Genomic DNA, 23,482 nt, shown 5'->3' with positions numbered 1-23,482 from the left:
TCAAGCTTAAATCAAGCTTAAATCAAGCTTAAATCAAGCTTAAATCAAGCTTAAATCAGTGCAATGCTGAAGGTCTCAATTTGTATTGGTAGCATTGTTATTAACAAATAATCCTAAAATTGTAATCGACATTAAAGCTCCAAACTCCATTTTGCAGGAATATAAAGCTGTTCGCAATTTAAAACTGTATTTTAATTTATATTTCATGTTGAAAAGTGTATGAAATTCATAGTAATCTCAATTATCAATTACTGTTGTTTGATAGCATAGCCTAACACGAAGTAAGGAGCTCTGTTTCCATTTGCAGCTTCCATTTCTCTTAAGACCTGTTCTTATCTCGTAAGGACACAGCGGTTCAGCAGGCTGCACGCTGTTTACATAGCTTCATTCTGAATTCAGGACTGCTTGCTGTTTTAAGTCATCGATTTATTATGACTATTGCAGTAAACTGCATCCTCCCACCCCTCCTCAGAAAACAGATGAGAGCTTCTTTCACGAGGCACCTTGCAACAGCTCACTCATCCATATGGCTGCCAGCACCAAGGTGCCACCTGAGGCTGCTGCCCAAGTGCCTGCAGGTCAGAAGCAGCACTGCCTCGAGAAGACAGAAGTAGACTACACACAACCGAGCGCTTCTTTGCTGAGACATAACTAAGTAAATCCATTATTTATATTGTATTTGTTACTAAATAATCATTACAGGGTATTTTTATGCATCATCCACATCAATACAAAACTGCATTAGTTAACTTACAAAACAAGGGTTCTAGAGAAGTGCACAAATAGCCCAAAAAGGATGCTTTGCTCAGTTGAAGACAGTTAGGTGCTGTTTTTTTGCCTTCAGCATGCGGTAACAAAACCACTCTTACACACTATGTAACGTCTTAGACCTACGCCAAAAGAGCATTTCCTATTTTGATAACAGCTATAGGCTCTGAAAGCAGACTGCAAGGCTATGTGACTGAGTTTCAATACTGGTCATGCCTCTTAAAACATCACAACTCTAATTCATGACCAGGTTTGTACAGAGTGCCAACACTGGTGCTAACAGCAAAGTGAAAAGCATAAATCTTGCTTTCTTTTTAATCACAAGAATCTTGCCCATAGTATCACTTTCACAATACTGAAAAAGGATCAGCAATAAATACATCAGGGAAGGACAGTGAAGCCAGAAATAAATTCCCTTCCCTGAGGGGAGCTGCCTTACAGAGACAGGGAGCCAAACCCCCCATCCTCCTCTGAAGGCTCCCGTTTCATGCAGTGCCCATAGCTGTCCTCAGCTTGTTTTTCCTATGACATTCGACAGATCATTTTCACGTTCCAAATTAGAGCTGTACTGTTTTATGGCACTGCAGATCTGCAGCATCCCCTCAGCTCAACACAATATTTTCCAGTGTTTCTCAAGTCCCCCTGCAGAACAGTGGCATGCTGAGCACTACTGCAGCGAGGAGACAAACAGGGAGAGCCAACCGCCAGGCAGAAGAAGGAGGCATTTCTGCAGGTTGATTACACAAAAGCTGTTTGTTGCCCTCTACTTTCCTCTCCCCTCTGCAGCAGCCAGCACTGATTTGTCAGAAAGTGCTGCTAAGAAGCTAATGCATTATGGCAGTTCCCATCATTTTTCTGCTTGGGTATGCACTGCTTTAGGAAGTGGCAGCTTGACGTATTTGCCTATGTAAAGCTCAAAAGAATTCAGACTATGCATAATTTTGGATTTATCAAGCACTGACAGGTGTTACCTAATACAATAAGCAAAAGGCTATGAGAAGCTTGGGGTTCAATCCCAAGAAAATACTAAATTTCTACCACACCAGACATTAAACCTCAAAGTTCCTGTCCAGGCTCAGATGGGCTGAATTACAATTTATTTTATATCAGTTAATTTAAAAGCTCTTAGATAGAAAGTTTCTGATTAGCAGGAACAATAATAGAGCATAAGAAGTTCAATTATCTTTTAGCTTTGCATTCAGATTACAATTCATTTGACAGAATGCTTCCTCCATTTCGCTCAACTATTTATCAGTTGAAACTTAAAATGTGAAATGCTGATACTAAAGAAAGACAGGATCCATCTTCACTCTAGTTTTCACTTTTAGGACCTGACTCGTTGAAATGACAACAAGCATTTTCTGAAAGTACCATGCCTGAAATTCAAACCTTTCCTGACCACAAGGAGATGCTGACAGTACATTCCACATTCCCCTTTTAATACATTTTCCTCCAGGAACCTTGTCAGGAGTGAGGCAGCTGGTGGCCCACTGGGCACATCGTGGGTTTCTCTGCTTTGTTTGATCACTGCGATGAACTTGCCTCAGCCCCAGCACTCAGTAAAGCACACAACGGATTTGGGTATGCTGTTAAAGTGGTCTTGGTTACAAACGGGTACAGTGTAGCACTCATTGTTGCAAAGGCACTATAAAAAATGAAACCAAGTCTCTAATGCCCCATTTCCAATGACACTGATACCAACAGTAATTACTGAAAGCTTATTTCATATAACAGCATCAAGTACGTAACTTGCACAGTGCTATAATTAAGCTACTAATCAAATTCTTAAAGAAAGCAGGCTTCATTATAGAGTATTTCTATTCCTTCTCCTTAGCTATGACGAGATTCACCTGACAGCTAACCACTGTAAAAGAAAATAGTAAACATATTTTCCACAGGGTAAAAAGACCACTTAATTCTGATGAGCAGCAAGGATTCATCTACCTCATCTCACGTCTTCAGTGTTGTTTATAACTGAAGATCCTGATGCTTTTTAAACCCAAGTCAGCACTAAGAATTTGCTGTAGCATTTGGTATTTTCAATAGCACCTGGACCAGCTAAAGCATCCAAAGAATCACCATCAAACTATGATAGGAAACATACTAAGTTTTGCTTTGCTTCGCTATAACATAGCTCTGTAGGTGCACACACTCTCAAGTAAACTCAGAACTCTTTATTTTTGGCAAGAATTCCCTCCTTTGCATGTACTAAGAACAATAATAAAAGAGTAAAATTAGCATCTTTCAAAACTTCACTTATGATTTTAAAAAAGAAGCCAATCCTCATTCACTTTTGACCAAAAAAACTGCATTATATGATGTTGGGAGCTGCAAAAACAGTTGTTGAAAAATACATTTTTGTACAAAAGAAGCACGTATTCACACAAGGAAGAGTTACTTTTTCAGGATTTTCAACAAAAGCTTACCAGCAATTCTGCTGGAAGTAAAAAGGTGATCCAAGACAACAGATCCAATTATTCAAGTATGAGTTTTAACGGCCCAGGAAGCACATCCTGTAACAGCAGCCATGTCATTAAAGAGGAAAATGAACAAAAAACTGCCTATAACCCAGGGAAGGAAAAACCACTTAGAAATATTTATTTTGTCACAACAAGACTGACAGCTGTGTGTGGGTAATGCACTTGAGATTCTGGCTTATGCTGGTGAACAGACAGCAGTGATCTATTGTAATACCGAAATAAAACAGTAAGAGATTAATTCGTCTCATTTCATAAGCGTTCACTAAGAGTCATAATGCTTCCTCTCGTAGTCAAACTACTCAAGGTACAATTCCTACAATGTCTGTTATGGGAGGCTGTCAAAAACAGCCAAGTGCAAACAGAGTCCTAAAACTAAAACCCTCTGGGTCAATAAGAATGATTTGCAAGGAACTCTTCCATGGGTGGGATAACAACAGCATATAAAGCCTGAGCAAAGAATGTTGAGCACTCACCTTTACTTACAGACAACACAGATAATTACCCTGGCAAAAAGCTGACCAACAGTGCGAATATCCCTGGCTTTAGGGCTCTACAGTAACTAAAGTCAGTTAATAGGACAGATAGGGAGTTTCAAACAGCTCCACTTACAGTGGACTTAATGAGTGAATCTCCACCTAAATTTCAATCCAAAGCACAGTAAGCGTGACTTCGGTCAGCCAAAATACACCAGTACGGATGGGGATATTCCATTATGAAAACAGACTCGATAAAGAAAACTCTGCATTGCTTCTTAGTGCTTCTGAGAGAAAAGAAACTGCCAGGAGAGACTACTGCAATTCATGCACTGTAGATATGTCTTTTTGCAGCAATATAAAATGCAGGTTCTTTGGAACAACTAGCACTGTTTTGGTCTTGTATAACCAGGAGCAGGTTTTGTAATGAGCCATGTACCATACAGCCTCTTCTCAGAGCTCCACGTTCATACTCATCAGCACTTTTGTCCACAGAGTAGATTCCTCAGCTTTTTTGCTTCTCTTTCACAAGGAAGCCACTACTTAAAGTTCCTTAACATCTGCCAAGAAAAGCTCATGATTTCAGGTGTTACAGCTCTGCCAAATGGCCAATTCCAAAAACAAGAGAAAGGTAGTGACTGAGAACAGCCAGTGTGGTTCTACCAAAGGCACATCATTACACCTGACTGTAAAAAGCTTCTAGCTTCAATTAAATGCCTTCTCCCTCAGCAAACTAGCTACTAAGGACAGCCAGTGGGGATAACAATCATTAGGTAAAAATTCACTTGGGACAATGACAAAAAACCAAATGCAGTTTGGCTCTTCCCAGTCAGGAGGTGGCCAATGCATGGTGACCACACGGTATGGTTTAAATGTTTTTTTTTTATATGTACTTTTTAAAATACTTACTGGGAATATTATATAAGACTTTCTGCTTTATAGCCACACTGTAGTACAACTGTTGTTCATAAGAAGATACAACATTTTCATTGATTTAACAATTAGCCACAGAATTCATGCAAGCAAACAGATATCTGACTTCTAAGAGGGATAATCAACTCACTTTGGTCTCTATTTTAAACCTATTGAATTAGAAGACCAATTTTCCAAGCATAGGACTCTTCGGTTAGGCTTTTGTGCACAGCTCCAAACGTCACAGCCCATTTGGCCAGCACTGTGCCTGCTTTGTTCTTCCTATCTTTAGTTATATCAAAGAACAAAATAAAAGAGTTGAAGGAAAACAGGAGAGGCTGGTCCTGAGGGCTCATTCAGTATCTCGTACTCTGAGACATGAGGCTGAGGGGGCACAGACATTTATTTACTGCTTCCAGATGGAAAGAGAAAGATGAGAGCTGGATTTACCAAACTTCTAGGCAGTGGCAAATAAAGAAGCAGAGACTCAGTTCTTGGATGAGAAAATTGAATAGTAGCTTGTTTTTAATTCATTAGTGAGACGTCTGGCACTGTTCAGTTTTATCCAGGTAGGAATGCTTTTACTAAATAAACCAGGTATGGAGATTACTAGAGTTCAGAAGTGACACGGATGAAGACAAGGGAAGCCATCAGTAGAACTAGTGGGAAGAACTGGCCACCCATGCAGGTCTCTGCCATCCACCATAACAAGCCAGGAGGAACTGCAGCACCTGGAAGCACAGAAGCCACAGGCAAGAGACCTCAACTGCCTCAAAGGAGATGGTAAATCCAAACTGTTCTCCAAAACCAACAGCTGTAGGCATCACTAGTTAGTGCTGCCAGAGGGCAGCATCACAGACAGCATGCAAGAGCAGCCACACATTTTTAGTCCTAGCACAACACTGCGCTCTGCTAAAGATAAATCTGTTTGGGATCCACGCTCTAGTTGCAGCCACAATGACTTAAAGTCCAATGTCAAACAAGAGGTGTCAGAGCAACACTTTCTCTTAGAAAGGGGAAATATAAAGGACTGAGTAAGCTGGTTAAAATGCTTTCAGGTAGCATTGCGAAGACAACATATTAGAAGCTGAGAGTGTTGTTTGCAACTACTCATAATTTAACAAATAAATAAATAAATTAATTAAAAGCCTAGAAAGGAATGAGGAAAGGCAGCATGATTAAAAGTCAGGTGCTGTTAGCAGTGAGGAGGAGTTGTTCTTTAAATAAACTGGGTGGTATCCAAAAAGGAACACAGAAATGAATGCTAATTCAAGCAAACTGAATGAAAACAATAAGAAAGATGGGGGGAAAAAAAAAAAGTTTGAGAAAGCCTTACTGAAGTATGAAAGCCACTACTGAAATACTTCTTTTCAAACAGCACAAGTAGGATAGGCTGCCTGCCAGAAAGCCTGCTGGGCTGGTAGATGATCAAAATAAAGAGTGATCACTTCACAAGTGGGAAAGCTAACTTAAATGTTCACACTGAACTCTCAACAGTGACCAACACCAGGTAGCCAGGGAAAAATACAAAACCAGAGCAAGCACATAGTGATACTTCATGATAGCTTTTAGCTTTTACTCGATTATTTGCTTTATACAGTGTAACTGTATTTGAATTTATTATTTTTTGAGAATACCAGTATTTCCAAAAGAATGCAACACAAATTGTCAAAATAGTGGTGGTGTGTAACTACTGCTGACCAGCCTTGAATCAAACAAAACAGATGAAGGAAAGTCTGACACTGATTTTTACAAAAGGGCCCTGGGGTTTCATGGAACAGCAGACCACTGAATCCTATTCCAATGCTGTGAGCAGAAGGGAATAATAAAGAACAAAAGTAGAACACCATAAACACAGCATTTGTTGAAGTAAATCATGCCACAGAAACATACTATTAATCTTTTAAAGGAATCAGAAAGTACGTGGATCTGGGTGAGTCTGTTGAATTTTGAAAGCCTCTGACGAAGACTCTTTGGCTTCTTCAGAAGCAAAGGCCTACAGCAAAGTACAGAAGGATAAGATGGAAGATTTTGTAGATCAGTAGCTGCTTAAGGAACAGGAATGAATGGATATTGCTCACAGTGGAGGGAGTTTGTGTCTGTAACAGCCTATTAAAATCCAGGCCGTCTCTACTGAAATGTGAGAAGCTGCAGAAGAATTCAAGGAGCTACTCAGGCAATGAGCCATAAGGAGAGCCCAGTGTAATCACAAGTGAGTGTACAAAAAGCATAAGAGCACAGCACTCAGAGGCAGCCTCTGAACTTGCCATTCACTGTCACTCAAAAAAGTCTTGGAGTTGAACACAAGCAGCTCTGGGAGTGTTTTAGCTGAAGGCTGATGAAAGGGCAAACAGTGGTAGGAATAATAAAGAAGAAATACCAAACAATGACATAGCAGCTCAATGCTGATACTGCTGATATTTTCATATCACAGGGTGGCAGAATAACAGAGGTACATGACAATATCCAGGAGGAAAGGTTAAGCAAACACTGTGTTCTTCAGCCTGGAAAGGGACTTTGATTCACAATGTAATGAATTTCAAGAGCACAAATGCATTTAAAAGACAATTACATGCACAGAAAAAGGTCCATGGAGCATGATGATCCTGGTGCAACTCCTGGTTCACAAAGCCCTGGCCTGCTGGTTGCCAGGAATTAAAGTTACTCCGTTCCTGTATGATTTCTCCCAAGCATTCAATGGAGAAAAAAAATAAAATGAGAAAACAGATCTCTGGTCAGACCCACAACATTTATATCTATTTACGTTATTTTTGTATTCTGCATTAGTGTTCTGCCTGCTGGGAACAAAAACTCTGCTGCTGCTCTCCCTACCAATAACTCTCTTCAGTGAAGAAGGACATACCTTGTACCTGAATGCATTTCTCCCTTGCCGAGGTCCATTTTCTATTTCCCTAGCATGGTCTGTTTATCCTGAATCCAACAGCATCCAGATTCTTTACTGCTCTGTTTTTATTCAGCATTATCTCTGTGCAGACTCCCAATCACAGACATACCCAGGGAACAAATAAATTAATGACCTTATTCCCTAAAGCTAAGGTTTTATCAGAGTTCTGCTAGGATTCAGAACAACATGTAGAATTGAATACAAACTCTCTTAAAAGGCAGAACTTGTCAGAATAAAAAAAAAAGAAAAAACAACAAAAAACACAAAGATGGTAAAAATCACCAAGTTTTAAGGACCATTCAGAGGTTTTGGATGGGGGCCTGTTAGACCTGCCTCCACCTTTCTGCAGCCAGAAATAAGCGGGAAAAGAAGTCTTGCTCCACCTAAACCCATCAGAGTTCCCCATGCCAACAGAAGCGACTGCCTTCAACCTCAAAACAGACTGGTAAGAAACTCAAAGTAGGAATTCACATTGCTAACCCAAGGAATAGGCCAATATTACTCAACAAACTGCTTCAGCACTCCAGCCAACATTATTCCTCCCTACAGGAGGCAGCAAAACTTAAGCTTTTTTTTTTGAGGAACTGAGACTGTCTACAATCAGCAACAAAGTTCCTGCTGAATCAGTAATGGCAGTTGGCAAACCACCTTCCTTGGCCATGGGCCAGATGGAAAAGACAAATCTAACCACAGCAGGACTGAATACCCCTTCATGGGGCTACATGTCTTTTAAGCTGAGAGAAACAGTTCTTAAATTGCTGTTTCACTCCTGCCAGTGCAGCCTGGGGAAGTACTTGGTGTCCTTCCCTGAACGAAATTGCTTAGGGTGATGCTGAAGAATGTCTATGCCCCAAGGAGAAGGCTGACAAGAGGCCCACCTGGATTGGAGCGTCTCTGTGTGAATAATCCAGCCTTTGTCTGAAATATCTTACTGACTTAATAATGCTAAGATACTGGTAGTTGAGAAAGGATGATTATACTGTTCTTCGGCAGGACTGAAGTGAATGCTGCCCAGTCTGACCAACCAAAACGGCTTCAGGACTTACTAAATGGATCAGTAGGGTGACAAGTGGAAGAAAAATAAATGGTGCATCCATGAGGAAACCTGCTATGTTTTGCAGGGGAAAAATCAGGAAAGTGAATACATTGATACCTGAAGGCATATAGCAATACCAACCAATCCTGCATTGCCTTCCTTCTCTTCTGCCTCTCCTGGGGTACACATGGGGATAGCAATAAATCTTTAACATATGTAAGATAACCACAAGCATATCAAGTATTTGACATAAATTTGCCTGAAAGATGTATTTTGCTCATATTTTTTCAGGCTGCTTTGTTTGCTTGCTTAGGATATTAAACAATAAAGCCTAACTTTGATATAAGCTGCTGGCTTTGACCTCTGTGGAAGACTTATCTTCAAGTGTGCTTGGAGGAAACTGTAAAATTCAACATTCCTGTTCCACTATCAGTTGACAGACTCGTTTCTCTTCTCTGACTTCAAGCAGGTGGAAACCTTCAGTAAGTCACCCAAGGAATGTGGTATGAAAGAAGTCCTGCACTCTGTGTACTTCATTCATTTTAACAATGGGTAGTAAATCCAAGCAGCAGTGCATGCAGAAGCATGAGTCAGACTAACAGCTCACCAGGTTGACCTCTTGACATGAAAAAACACCCTTTATGAAGGGCCATAGCAAAGTCTTGGTAAGCAATAAACAGCCACACAAATAGACAGATGCCAGAGCTGGAAGCATCCAGATGTTGGCACCAAACCCTGGTAATGACATAACTCCACTGCTGGAGAGAACAGAAACCTATTTTATATTTAAATTCATATACCTTTCTATCCAATGCAAAACAGGCTAAATAAACCACCCATCAGTTTGCTCAGGGACCTTTCCTTGATATTTAACAAGGAAAATAATATCAAATGCAGATTAGCCTGAAAGCAAATTTGGCTCCAGCATCTAACAAAGAACAGAAGAGAATGTAGAAACCTGTTGGAAATTATACACAGAGTAAATATTAATATCTTCCCAGAATTCCCCTCACAGTGAAGTTGACACACCCCATGGCAAGTAGAACTTTTTTATCCCCCTTTCCTTCTTTGTGATAAATGCAGTGAGAAGTGCAAGTAGAAGACTGCTCCAGTGCTAGCTCCAAAACCGAACCTCCATCATAGCATATCGATATGCTTTTGTTAATGCAGGTAACTACGTAAAAATGTTTACAGGAAACAGTATTTTTTGGGTCTTCTTTTAAAGTACCATCACAAAACTATATCTAAATAAACAATACTATGGGAACTTCAGCATGAAATAATAATAATAATAAAAATGCATTCTTACTTAAAAACAAATCTTAAGAAGTTGTGGATTAAAAAGAGATGATAGAACAAGGAAGACTGCCGGGAACTGAACATCCAAATTATGCAATTAAATACTAAAATGGATTACTTTAGAGGCAAGTCAACATAGATTAGGCAGTTATGAAAGGAATAATTGGAGCAGTATTAGCATAATATACAGCACTCTTGCCTGTCAGGACAAGAAGTCTTAAATATTTGGCCTAATTAATATTATTTTAAGCATCGATTACGATCTATGGAAAGAAAATAATTCAGCTTTATAAAAACAAAATGAAAACAAAAAGTTTGCTTACTCTTCTTGACGCAAGTCATTAACACTTCGATCTAGTGAGATCATATCACTTGCCACCATATTAAACCCAAACTCTTTTATGCTGGCTTGAACGGATTCTTTGTAATCTGGTCCTAAAACATATGGCTTCGCTTCCTCTCCAGGGCCACCAACAACTCCATGAGGTTCAGGCTCTCTGGGTTCAAAATTACCGAGGACTCCAGGTCGTAAAACAGGATCTCGATATACAAATGTCTGAGGTTTAAATGTGAGATACTCCCTCTGGATGTTGTTTTGCTGATTGTTATCACCACCACCATGCTGATTTAATTCATTTTTGGCCTTATTTTTCCTTCGAATGGATTCCAAGTCCACTTCCACACCTTCAACATGAGGCCAAGGTACAACAGGTTTGAACTTCTCATTTCCTAGTCCATGCTCTCCTTTGTTTGGCAAGGGTCTGTTGGCTTCTTTGTCATCCTATATATACACACAGAGAAACAGCAGGAGATCATATAAATGTATTACTCTTTTTTCCCCCAAATCTTGTACCTTGGAAACTGAGAGTTGATACTAAACATATGTTAAGCTAGGGGGCTGAATGAACACTTAATGCTAGCAGCTGCTGGAAAGCTTCACTGGACCATGTCCACACTTACCTGAGCGAGTGGGTCCTGCTAAAGGCCTAAAGTCCTTCTCACCCCAAAAACTGTTCCCACAAGCATTCCCTCTGCTGAAACAGCAGTTCTGTTTTAGAGCTGTGAGGTAAGCTGAAGGCAAAAACAAGCCGCAGTCCTTCTCTGACCTGCTATGCAGCCATGGAAGCCATGCCTGGGGCTGAAGTCAGCAGCCACAGGCACTGATGCTGAGTGCACCCATGTTTAAAGTAACTTTACAACTTTACAGCACCCTCTCAAAAAAATGCCAAGTTCACACTGAGAAGAAAGGCTGGGATTCTGGAAACTCCTTGGCAGTTTCAGTGATCAACAAGATCCATGGGGCTAGAACAAGGGTGATATTGAAAGAAATTTGGCAGAAAGGCCCTGAGTGGCTGAGCGTGAAGTAGCTGGGTTACATCAGCCCCACCCATGAACACGTACCAAAAAATACAGTCACTGTTTTTCCCAGTACTTTTGACTAATAGAATGAAGGGAATACATTGGTGAAAATTCAGACTTCTGGGGAAAATTATCTACTTATAAGTAAGACAGATGTCCTCTATGGATTTTTAGTCTATCTGCTTCATGATTGCCAGTTATCCCTTCTTAAACTTTTCCAAGTAAAAAAAAAAAAAAAAAAAAAAAAAAAAAAAAAAAAAAAAGAGACCAGAAGGACATCCTCTACTGATGGAATCACGTAGAATCACTACAATACATTATCAAGAAAAAAATCTTAACTTGATGGCTGCTACATCACAGTATTTACCTCATACACCATTCTTCATTTTCTTCAGAAAATAACAAAAATCTACAATAAAATATGCCTAGAGCAACACAGTAACAATGGGAATCAGAGTGGCTCAAATTCAAAATAACATTCTCTACTCAGGAAATACTGTACCTCTCTGCTTTCTCTGGTTTAAACAGGAAAGATGTACAAAATGCAGAAGTGTTAACATTATTCTGCTCTTTCACCATTTTCAAGGAACTCTCAAAAGGCAACAAGAGAAAAGAGGATAAGAGAGCACATGAAAAAGCACGTTTTGCAAGGAAGCAAAAAGTCTCAAGAGGACTCTTCAAAATACATCTCCTCACACTTGCCTTACAAATCAACATGAAAACTCCACCACTCAACTGTCAGAACACTTTGAGCACTCAGCCCTTACAAACTTGCACCTAATTTCTACTCCAAGTGCACAGGCAGTGAAAAAGCCAACAAAATAATGAGTATCATCAGAAAGGATGCTTAAAGAAGAGTGCTTTTGACAGCATATAATTTTCATGAATTCACATCTTTGATAGTATTTAGTCCTCCACATCTCAAAAGGACACAAAGCAGTTAGAGACTAGAGAAACAGAGAAATCAGAACGAAGTGTAAGCATTGTGGTACCTCAGGACATAGAGCCAGAAAGGCTGAGACTCTGCAGTTTGGAGATGTGAAGGCTGAGGGGCACATCTCTGGAGTTCAGAAAATCATGAGGGGGGATGGATAAATTGAACACAAACACACTGTTGACTCTAATGACACAAACTAGAGGCTTGAATTTGACTAAATTCATATATATATATATATTGTATATATATATATATATATATATATATATTGTAAAATGGTAACAATAACAACAACAAAAACAATCAAAAAAGTTCTCTGCACTGGCACTGGAATATGCCATATGGGAAACTGTGGACCGGGATGGTACCAACAATTCAATGGGGGACAAGGCAAAGTAATGGGTGACTGATCTGTACATGGACAGCAAAAGGATTAGGCAGGGAGGCATCTCCTAAAAACTCTAATCCAATCCTTGTGGATGCTGGAAGAGTCCAAAAGGAAGGGAATACAGAAAGCAGCCAGACCTACATGCTTGTCCCCCTGGGCTGGGTGGAACACTAGTCTCAATAAGACAAGAATTTCTTACTCCTTTGGCCTGTATAATATTAAATAACCTTTCACACCACTTTCACTATCTATAAAATAACTACAAGCTTCCACTTTGCTCCTTTTCTGACTAATGCATAACACTTCTCAAAGTAATTTATTTTGCTGTAATCAAAACCACAGCTTTCCTAGTATCACATTATAACCTTTACGCACCATTTGCATTATAATGCATTTATTTACTGTTTCCTAAACGTATTTTTCTAGGGATGAAAAATATTGCAGAGAACAGGAAAGTTACACACAGAGAGACACTCACCTCTTCTTCCAATTTCTATGCACCTGTGACAAACCTGAAGGAAGGTGTTGGCTGTGGGCCTAAGCACCACAGTGTCACCTGCCCACACACAGGTACATGACAATAATGTACAGGGAGGTCTGAGAACTGAGCACAGTACACACCTGCATTCCTGGCTTTTCTAAAACTGAGGGAAGAGAAGCAAAAACCTGAGAATACTTTCACATTTGAAGACCACCAAAGAACAACAGAAGTCTCATTATGTCTTCACCGAGGATGTGCATATAGCTGATTCTATGCAGCCATGTAGAAATGGTTGGGTTTTGTTTGTTTGCTTTTTCCCCACAGAACACTTTTCTTTGAGATGCTAAATGTAGGATTTTCTGCAAGTTTTTCAATAACCAGCTTGGTTCAACCTTCTTTGTATTTTAGATGCTGTTTTCAGCCCTCAAAAGGATTATGTATGAGTCACTGCAATGGCTGTTTTGGAAATATTGAGATGGCATAAACACAGTCAGTCCCTGACGTGGGTAAAAGTGAGATATTTGGTGTGATTTTTTGCAAATGAGGTCGTTCCTTTTTGCAAAAGAGAAGGAGGAAATTGAAGTTATGAGGAAAGAAACATATTACTACACTACACAAAGAAAGAAATGGGAGAGGCCTCCACGAGGCTTTAGGATTGGTCAGCTGACAGGAGGGCTGGGATTTTGACTGGCAATAAAATGGAAAATGTCAAAGTTGCATAATCTGCTTTTCTTCAGTAAACCAGTTCAAGACTGGCAACTCCCTCATGTCCTATGAAATAATGTCTAAAGCACAAATTGATGGTTAAGAAAAATGAAGTGGATTTGTTTCATTTATAGAATGGAAGATTATCACGCTGAAAAAAAAAGGTTCACTAATTCAAAAGCATGTCTATAAAAGCAGCTTGTTCATCTAGACAAAAATCAGTGATGTCCATAAAATGAAGAGAGGTATAATGAAGGAGAATACTGCAATATACTCATTACTTAAGGCTGGAGGAAATTAAAACCTTTTGTCTGTGGATGCATTTACACCATGAAAGACAAGTAACATGTTTTCCTACCATAAGGAAGAGTTGAAAGACTTAACTGGGGATAAATCAAGAGCTCTCAGAAGTCCCCGATGCAAGTTCCTCTTCTGTGCAAGTGACAAGATTTAAAAGTAAACAAAGGGGAAAAAATGAAGTATTTTAGAAAGAAGCTGTCAGAGTAACTGAGAGAGAGACCACACAGCTCTCAGCTTAAGTTTGGTACTTCAGCAAAGATTTCATCATATTTACAATATTTTTCTTTGTTTGCTTCAACTTAATGCAGCCATATTCCTAGTTTACTGGGGAAATGAGACCACTAGCGAGAGGTCCTGATACAATATACTAGAGCTGTGCATTTCCAATTATTTGAGTAAATGAGAGGGAGTTGTTTTGATTTCTTCAATTAGGAAAAGGAGAGAAAAGAACCACAAGTTGGATCCACAAAGATTTCCTTATTGATTAGGCTCATGCTGAGAAGATACAAAAACAATGCTGTTCTCAGGCATGCCTCTAACATGACTCTGCCCTACCTGCTGCTAACAAGGGGGAGGAAAAATCCACGCCTCTCAGTAGTTCCTACAGTAACTTTTACAGCTTGTGCAACCTTAGAACAGAACCCTTATGGGAACAGTAGAAACAGAGAAAAATATATAGAAAAATTCTGATGTTTAAAAACACATGCCTGTAAAAATAGCAGATTGCTAAATCACTGTAATTGGGTACGTGGTGCAACTCAAATGAAAAAGCAAACTGTTAAAAGTATTCATTACCAACACTTCCAGGAAAACATTAAGTCTAGCATTATGTTCTTATGTCAGTTTTGACAGATATACTGACAAGACCAAAGTCCATTAAACAACCAGTGCCACTTACCCAGAGTAGATTTTTGCTCTGTTAAAAATTCTAAATGGAAAAAAAAACCAAACACATAAAAAAAAAGCACTTAATAAGAACTAAATCAAACCTATTGGTTTGATTAGCTGCATTATACCAACCAGCTTTGGCAGGCAGGACAAACTTACCACAACACCACAAACATGTTACTATGATGGTATCTCCAAAGAGCAAGTAAACCTACCGGAATGCGACCACATCAATCTACTTTTTGGAGCATTTCACATAAGACCTGGACTGAAGCCGCTTACATGCCACAAAAAACCCTCTGAAAGTATTAATAAGAGCCTTAAAGAGAGCATTAAATTACATACATTTGATATATCTACACCCACATACGCACATTCTATTCATTCAAAACATTATACAACTTAAAAGTATAACTGAGATGTAAGGGCCAGAAGCAGCTTTGGCGAAAGACTTGCTCAGAAAGTCTTATACTGCTGCGTACTACACTACACCTGAAGTGTACATACATTACACCTGAAGGATGTAATGTAAATTATTATTATTATTTTTTAAGGAGGACAACCGCCCCCTTCACACACTTAAATTTTACAGCAACTGCCAATCTGACTGATGCCTGGTGCATTACTCATTAGCCATCAGTGTCTTGGGTTTAGCTTGCTTTTCTGTGCCCTCTTTCTCTGTTCCTAAGTATTTCTTCAAAAGGAAACTGTTCTGCCAGATCCAGATACCTGTAATAACATTGCTAGTTAACAACACTGAGGAAAATTTTTCCACTCTCTTTTTATGTGCTATTCTGATTAGGAACACAGGATAATCATTAGTATTTACACTTCTGCTTGGTATTCAGACAGAAATAACTAACAGCTTTCACTAGAAATTAATGGATCACGGTCTACTGGGGAAAATAATAATAATAGTTAAAAAAATTAGCAGTATCTTTGTGTCCCAAAATTACCAGAATTAGTTAAGGCAAAACAACTTAACTTCGGAGCGTAAGATGAATTAGTTGAGGGAGAACAACTTAGGGAAGTAAAATGAATGATTTTTTTCTATACTAATGTGATATTCCTGATTTGGAGAGCATTGCTTACAAAAAGGCAAGTGACTTCCCAGCTTCCCTCCAAACAAATAAGTAAATACATACATAAAAAAAAGACAGGAACTGTTTGTCAGAATGTGAATTTGGCAAAAGTTTGATGTTGTACTACTACAAATTTGTTTGAATGAATTTCCTGTTCAAGTTTTGAGTGGCCCATGTTAGTTAACATGAGCCTCTATCACTGATCCCAAGGAATTCGCAAAAACAAGTTAATGTTGCCTAGTAATGAGTCTAAAATCTAATAATACTCACTAATGTCCAAGGTCATCCCTGCTGTTGTTTGAACCTATGAGTGGTAGAAGGCCACTAAGGAAGACAATGCTCAGTTTCTCAATAATTAATGATTTTTTTAATGGTTACACAGTAACTCTAAGAGCTCCCACAGCAAAAATATTATCTAACATTTCCTGTCTTCCTGGATTTTTTGTAAAGATACGATCTAGTTTGTCACAGCAGAGGCACTCCTCTAGGACAGTGGCTACAGGCTACTGCCTGAATACTGCCTTGGTTTGTGGCCAGCGTTTAAAGAGGTCACTGCATTCAAAACTTTAATAAGCTATGGAGGCCCTTGGGCATCAAATCAAATGGAGACTGCCTCTTGCCCTTTCATTTTTGTGGCATAACTGCAAATACAGTCACTGATACTAATTTCTAACAATGTACTAACATTTATTTTCAGTTGAAATAACTTGACTGCTCAAGTATTACAGAGAATAACAGCCTAAATCCCAAGTTTTACCCATTTATCTGCAGAGTACCTTGTTTAGAGATACACATCTACATCAAGATGAATCAATAAGATAGCCATATAAGCATCCCGTTTAATGTAAATGGTTCTCCAGCAATATTATCCCTCACTTGTAAGGAGAACTGAGATAACTCTGAGATAATAATGCTGCTGTCACCCTCTTTGGCCATGCTATGTGCTTGTTGCCTCAGCTCCAGAACAGCAGTAGCATCCTCACATGGCTGAGCCCTGTTTGGACACCTAATGCTCTACCCATGCCCTTGCTCCTGCGCTCTCACTTCCAGTTACCTCCTTTGGTGGATTTTAAGAGCAGAAAGGACAGTGGAAAAAAAATATGTCCCTTGCCTATCTCACATGATCCATTTGGGAGAACTTCAATATTTCTTAAATTCCTGTGTTACAGGTAGCTTCACAATTAGCCTCCTCTGCCTGCACAAAGGTCACTGAGTGTTTCAGAACAAATTACAGTTAAAAATAACAATCTTCTTCTGTCTTCATTTTTACTGGTGCCTACTGCTTGGAAGTACTGAGCCAGTTTCCCCAACCTGCCTTCCTTTTTGCCTAATGTTCAACCCTTACTGGGCTTTTACATGTCCCACCTTTCCATTTCTCGTGATGTCAAAGTTTATACATAAATAATCACATCGTATAAAAGAAGCCTTGTCAAGGATTTACCTCACTCAGTGCTTAAGAGATCTCGGAGAAATCTGTGGAGATAATCACACACAGTGTTTATCTCCTTGCAGCTCCGGAGAGCAACACAATCTCAAATAGTGATTAAAAAGATCTAAAACAGAAAAATGCAGATAAATATATGAATAAGCAGATTGTGGCAGTCTTTGCTTAAGCTCATTGCCTCTCACCATTAAGAATACAATCACTCAAGTAGCACAGATATTCTTAAACTGAACTACTAACGAGACTGCTTTAGTACCGAAGGTCACATTATATTTTAGTCTCTCCTGCATTCTAGAAATAGAAAGCAGCTTGTGCAGTAAAATAACACACCAACCAAACCATTTGTAGCTGCTTGCTGCAGAATAAAAGTTGCTGTCAGAGGACACTGGGTAAGGCAGAAGTATGAGCCATGTACTCTCCTTACAGAGCAAACATGTCATCAAAGATGACAAAGAGGCTTTTAAAATTAGAAAAACCAAGAATTTATTACAAGTTTATTGCCACCAGAATAATTAAATTCTTCAGTAAAGGAAAGGTAAAGTGATCAACAAAGTGGTACACAAAAGAGCAGAAAAGCAACAATATCCGAATCCATTGCATCTCTTCATGCATGTTTTGATTCTAGACTATGTTAATTATCTTTTCTCTGTTGTAGTACAGTTTCTTCTCTCTGGTTCCTGAGATGTCTGTTCCCACCAGCTATAGATTTGCTTCTTGTTCTTTTCAGCCTCTCCTCTGTGCTATGAAGCTAACCTCATTCTTTCCTTGTCTGCCCTATCCTGAAGCCTAAAACCCTCTCCAAGAAGGCTCAACAAGGCACCCACCTCACTCTTCTTAATGGAACATGACACAAATCGTGAAGTGCAAATACCGGACATCACACAAAGTAGGTTATTTTAGGTTAAGCACTTAAGGAGAGTCTAATCAAGAAATAGCTGAACCAGAGACTGTGCTCCACCACTGTATCTACCATCAACTGGTTTTTGTAAATACCCATAACCCTTCTTCCTTCCTCTGCTCAGACACATCTCTTCATAATGCATGTTTTAAGGATGGTATTTCAGCTGCAAACTGAAACATCACCCCCAGTCCCCAATTCATTCTCAAGCAGAGGTGGCAGTGACTCAGATCTGAATGACAAAAAGCACCTGGCTGGTATTTCTGTATGTTGATCCTTGGAAGTGCCATGCAGGCTGCTGTACTAGAGACCGTACACACATGGAAATGAAAATTTGTATACCAGTTGACTCATTTGCTAAATTCAGCTATTTGAAATACCTCATTGTAATTTAGATGTTCAGAAAGCCAAATCCCATGCAGAAGCCAAAAAACAAAGAGAACACCAAGTCCTGAGGTACAGCTATCACACTGTTGTGGCAGCAGGGAACAAAACTATTCAAGGCAAGCAGAGCCCACGAGATACTGAGCCTTGTCTCTGGAAGGCAAAGTCGAGTTTCTTGTCTTAACCTTGTGAGTGGAAACTCTGCTAAACACCCAATCACTTTCAATTTTCCCTCTCATCCTAAAAACTCTCTACTTGAGTGACAACAACCTTTATCTACTCATAGGAAGGACACCACACACTTACTAATATTAAACCTTGTTTTCTTTGAAGAAGCTTCATGAAAATATTTTTTCTTTAACTTTCCAACCTGGAGGCATCACACCAGGCACCTTACTGTGTAGGATGTTCAGCAAGGTAACCTGCTTCTTAAGCAAATGCTTCAAAAAGTGCTGGAAAAACAGTGCAGCAGGTATTGGAGAAAGAAGAAAGCAGTGGACAAGAGGATGCATTTTTAAACAACAACAACAAAAATGCAGCAAGTAACTTTTAAGGGCACAGCCAACTTCAGAAAATTGTTTGAGCAATGAAAGCTGTGGAAAATCTCCAAGTGCTCACAATTCTGGCTGATTCTAATCAATACTATCATCACTCACCTACGTAAACATTTGTTTTTATGTATTTTTTTTCCAAAGCAACCTTCTGTTCTCCTTTTAATCTCTCTCAAAGCGTAGGTAGCACTTCCAGTTTTGTTTACAGTCTTTTTGATTAAGGTGGTGTCATCGCTTACTCTGTTTTAGAGGGGAAAAAAGTTGGAGGTAAACACTTTTTCCAGCTGTTTCATCTAGAAAAGCTGAATACCCTCACTTAATAATCAGCAAATCCCTTTGGAAGAATGTAATTTATTTATTGCAGAAGGTGCAAAATTGCCTCCCCCATTTCCCTCCTCCAAGTGATTAGGAGTATTGCCATCTGCACATCGCTGTGTGGTTTGGAGCAATCCTACATATTGGACCAGGCTTTGAAAACAGTGCTGAATGATTCACATAACATCTGGAAATGGTGAAATCTTCCAAAAAACAGAAAAACATCAACTCAGACCTTCAACTTGCATATAAGATCTTTGAATTCAAATTCAAATTCAATACTGCTTTTTCTCCATCTTTCAGTAGCCTTTTTTCTACAAGACATGGCTTTGGACCATACAATACAGAAAATCTCATAAGCAAAATGTTTTATAATGCAGCCTGATAAACTAAAATCCTTTATATTATATTATTTTTATTTTTTAATAAAAACAAACAAAACAGAAAACTCGACATTTAAGTTGAGACGAGTAAGATAGAGCAAAGATAAAGGCATTTATTAATTTTATTCTAAGTGTGGAATAATCGGAGACCTACTTGGGATACAATAAATTCCTTCATAACAATTCAAATAACCTATGCTTTGCTGGCCTATAAAACCCTTGCCCCAGGATCTAAGGTAGAAAGAAGCAATGGATTCACATCCATTCAAGCTGAAATGCTAGCACAGGTGCGAGCTAGCTGCACTTCTGAAACAGCCATTATCCTCAAAACACAATTAGACAACCATCCACAATCTTTCTCTCCAGATGAGTGCTTGACCAAAAAAATTACCAGTATGAAGAACAAAGTGGACAGTTCCTTAATACACCATCTCAATCAGTGTGGACTGTAAAATTCAAAAACGCCTACAGATACCAAGTCTTCATCCATGACCTTTGGTCCATAGCTCCAGGTTTTTTTGCTAAGGGAAACCACACAAAACAACACTGATCTTCATCCGAGCTTTGCCACCTCTCTCCACATTGCCAGTTGAGACTAGCAGAATGCACGTCCTACTTCCTAGCTAAAATTAGCTCCATCCCTTGCAGATCTCTTGGACTATTCATCTTTAACAATTAACAAAAATTGAGAGCAAATGATCCTGAATACATAGAAATAAAAAAGTGATGTTATATTAATAACTTGGGAGTTTATTATAAGCACATTCAGGTAGTTTTGCTGTTTCTATAGCAGTATCCCACTCCAGCCACATATGCACATACTTTAAACTGCACGGCAATCAACTTCATTAGTTTTCGCAGTGAAATGGATGACAAATATAGAAGGCACCCGTAAGAATGACTGAGTAAAGAAACACACTGGCGGTTTCTTCTAGACTTGAACAATTAACATTTACATTATGAAATTTAAGAGACCACGCAGTTACAATTTATAACCCAAAGCTTTGCTATTAAAAATAACCAACTTTATTCTTCCCCTATCCACAGGGAAGACGTCTGAGAAATAAACAAAAATTCCCATAAATCCTAACGTTTCAAGTAATCTCATGTCTTCCAGATCCCCAGGCATCAGCCACGAGCACTGCAATAGTCAAACCCAGTAGAGAAGGACTGCAGAACTTTATGCCTCAATGTTTTGAGACAGACAGATATTTAAAAATCAGGCATCTGTTTTATATACTTCAGTGAGTAAACTACATTCACAATACAATAAATCCACCGCTGATGGATGTGCTTGACCAAGGGATGCAGGCTTCTGTGCTGTATCTTGTATGTCTCAATTTTTCAGTCATCTGTCAATTTCATTTCATATTTCTTGCTATTAAGAAACAAATGGCATGATTAGATTTTCATTTATCTTGGAATACAATTACCATTCTCAAGCTTTACAACAGCCTATTTCTGTCTTTTCTTTTAAATTGCATTTCACAATTTGATCAACCCTACTATTTTGAAAGCTTTCTCAGAGAAACAGCCAGCCAAAGCCAAAGCTGCATCGCATGAAAATTACACGTAGTCTAAAATGCATTTCTGAAAATTGCATCTGAAGTCCCAATAGATCTGGGAGGCTCGGAGTATTTACAATAATTACCTTGCAGACTGCTTGACAAGCAAGACGAAATCACTTGTTCTGATCAATCGTGTTTTATCTCACTTTTCCCTGATCTTTCTTTCCTGCATCTTTTCTGTGCAGGATATCAAAGAGAGTTTGTGTGGTACTTGCTGATAAATTGCAATTATATCCTACTGAATTGTTGCAGTAAGGTATGCTCTTATCTGTTTTAACTACATTAAAAATATTCTTAACATCATATATATATGTTGGAAGCATAAAGTAAAAACAATAAATTAAATCTGTGAGAATACCGAAGTAGCAAGAGCCAATTTTCTGAACAGCGAAACCAATCATGGTAAACTGACTCCTCTTTCTGCAACACATACAGTTGATGACATTTCTTGTTTTTCTGTGAAGAGGACAGAAGGCAATGTAGAGTCTTACACCTGGTGAGGAATAACTACATGCATGTGTACAGGTTAGGAGATGACCTGCTGTTGAGGAGCTCTGCAGAGAAGGATCCTGGGGTCCTCATGGGCAAAAGGCTGGCCATGAGCCAGCACTGTGTCCATGAAGCCAAGAAGGTCAACGATACCCTGGGGTGCATTAAAAAGAGCATGGTCATAAGGCTGAGGGAAGTGATCCTCCCCCTCTCCCATGCCTTCCAGCATTGGGCTGCAAAGATGACAAAGAACCTGGAGCATCTCCCGTATGAGGAAAAGCTGAGTGACTTTGGTCTGTTCAGCCTGGGGAAAAGACTGAGGGCAAAATGATAAACGTTTATAAATATCTAAAGGGAGATGGGATGCAAATGGATGAGGCCAGACTCTTCTCAGCGGTGTGTGGTAATAGGACAACTAGCAATGGCCTAAAACCTGAACATACAAAATTCCACACAAGCATGCAGAAGAACTTATTTATGGTAAGAGCGATGGAGCACTGGAACAGGTTGCCCAGAGAGGTTGTGGAGTCTCCTGATATGGAGACCCATCTGGATGCCTACTTGTGACCTACTGCAGGGAACCAGCGTTAGCATGGAGACCGGACTCAGTTGCTAATCTCATTCCCAGCTCCTGCAATTCTGTAATTCTTCAAGGAATGTCAAAACCTATTTCATAGCTTTGCTTTAAGAACCATGTTATGTGAGAACACTGTCAGATTCTTTGTATCTTTTAGATAATCAGCAAGAATACTATAACCTAATCCACAAACTTCTCTGAACAGATTTCACTGAGCTGGTCTGTTTTACCCTATTCTCCACTACCCTTCCAGACTAGCACTTAGCTCATGCTTTCCATTCAGTATGTTTTCTTTTGACTAGGGAAGTCACCGTGCTCATAGTGAGACCGTGAGTTCTAACAGGCAGACATGCCGCCACAGCTCAAAAAGCAGACTGCCTTGACTTCAACCTGGCTAGTGCTGGTGATCTGTAGTGATACAAACAATCTCAGCACGAAGCTGCCCAAGACTCAGATTCAAATCTTTATCTCTAAGCTGGCTTCAGGACCTGATATCCCACCTGCTTACCGTTATTGTGGCACTAAGGTTCAGCTCCTAACCCTGCCAACACCCTCGGATGGTCCTGCCTACACCTGAAGAACCATTATTCTGAGGAAAATTTTCTCATTATTCATCTCAGGTACGATCAGGCTGGCATTTCTGAGCACAGGACTGGAGAAAATGTGAACAAACATTATCCACCTGTGCACACTAATCCCTTTGTCAAGAAGCAACTATGAGGAATAAGCATCAAACTCCAGCAGCTGCCCTCTTTTCCTCTTACCCTCCAAACCAGGAAGCACTGTTAGAAATCACAGGGAGCACTGGATTTACAGGGTACACATTGTCATTTTCAGCTCCTCGGAGACACTGGTATAAA

At 39.4% G+C, this 23,482-nt stretch overlaps 1 protein-coding gene across 3 annotated transcripts in view; it reads right to left on the bottom strand.

Moving 5' to 3' along the window:
* The window catches only part of GALNT7 (polypeptide N-acetylgalactosaminyltransferase 7), a 66,261-nt gene that overhangs the window by 27,055 nt on the left and 15,724 nt on the right, over nt 1-23,482 (bottom strand). For all 3 annotated transcript variants that reach the window (XM_015861607.2, XM_015861605.2, XM_015861608.1), the window contains exon 2: nt 10,197-10,654. In XM_015861607.2, the coding sequence (XP_015717093.1) occupies nt 10,197-10,654 (458 nt within the window). The remainder of the gene's footprint in view (nt 1-10,196; nt 10,655-23,482) is intronic.

Source organism: Coturnix japonica, chromosome 4, assembly GCF_001577835.2.
Source record: "Coturnix japonica isolate 7356 chromosome 4, Coturnix japonica 2.1, whole genome shotgun sequence".
NCBI classification, from domain to species: Eukaryota; Metazoa; Chordata; class Aves; order Galliformes; family Phasianidae; genus Coturnix; species Coturnix japonica.
This window is presented reverse-complemented; position numbering and strand designations above follow the sequence as displayed.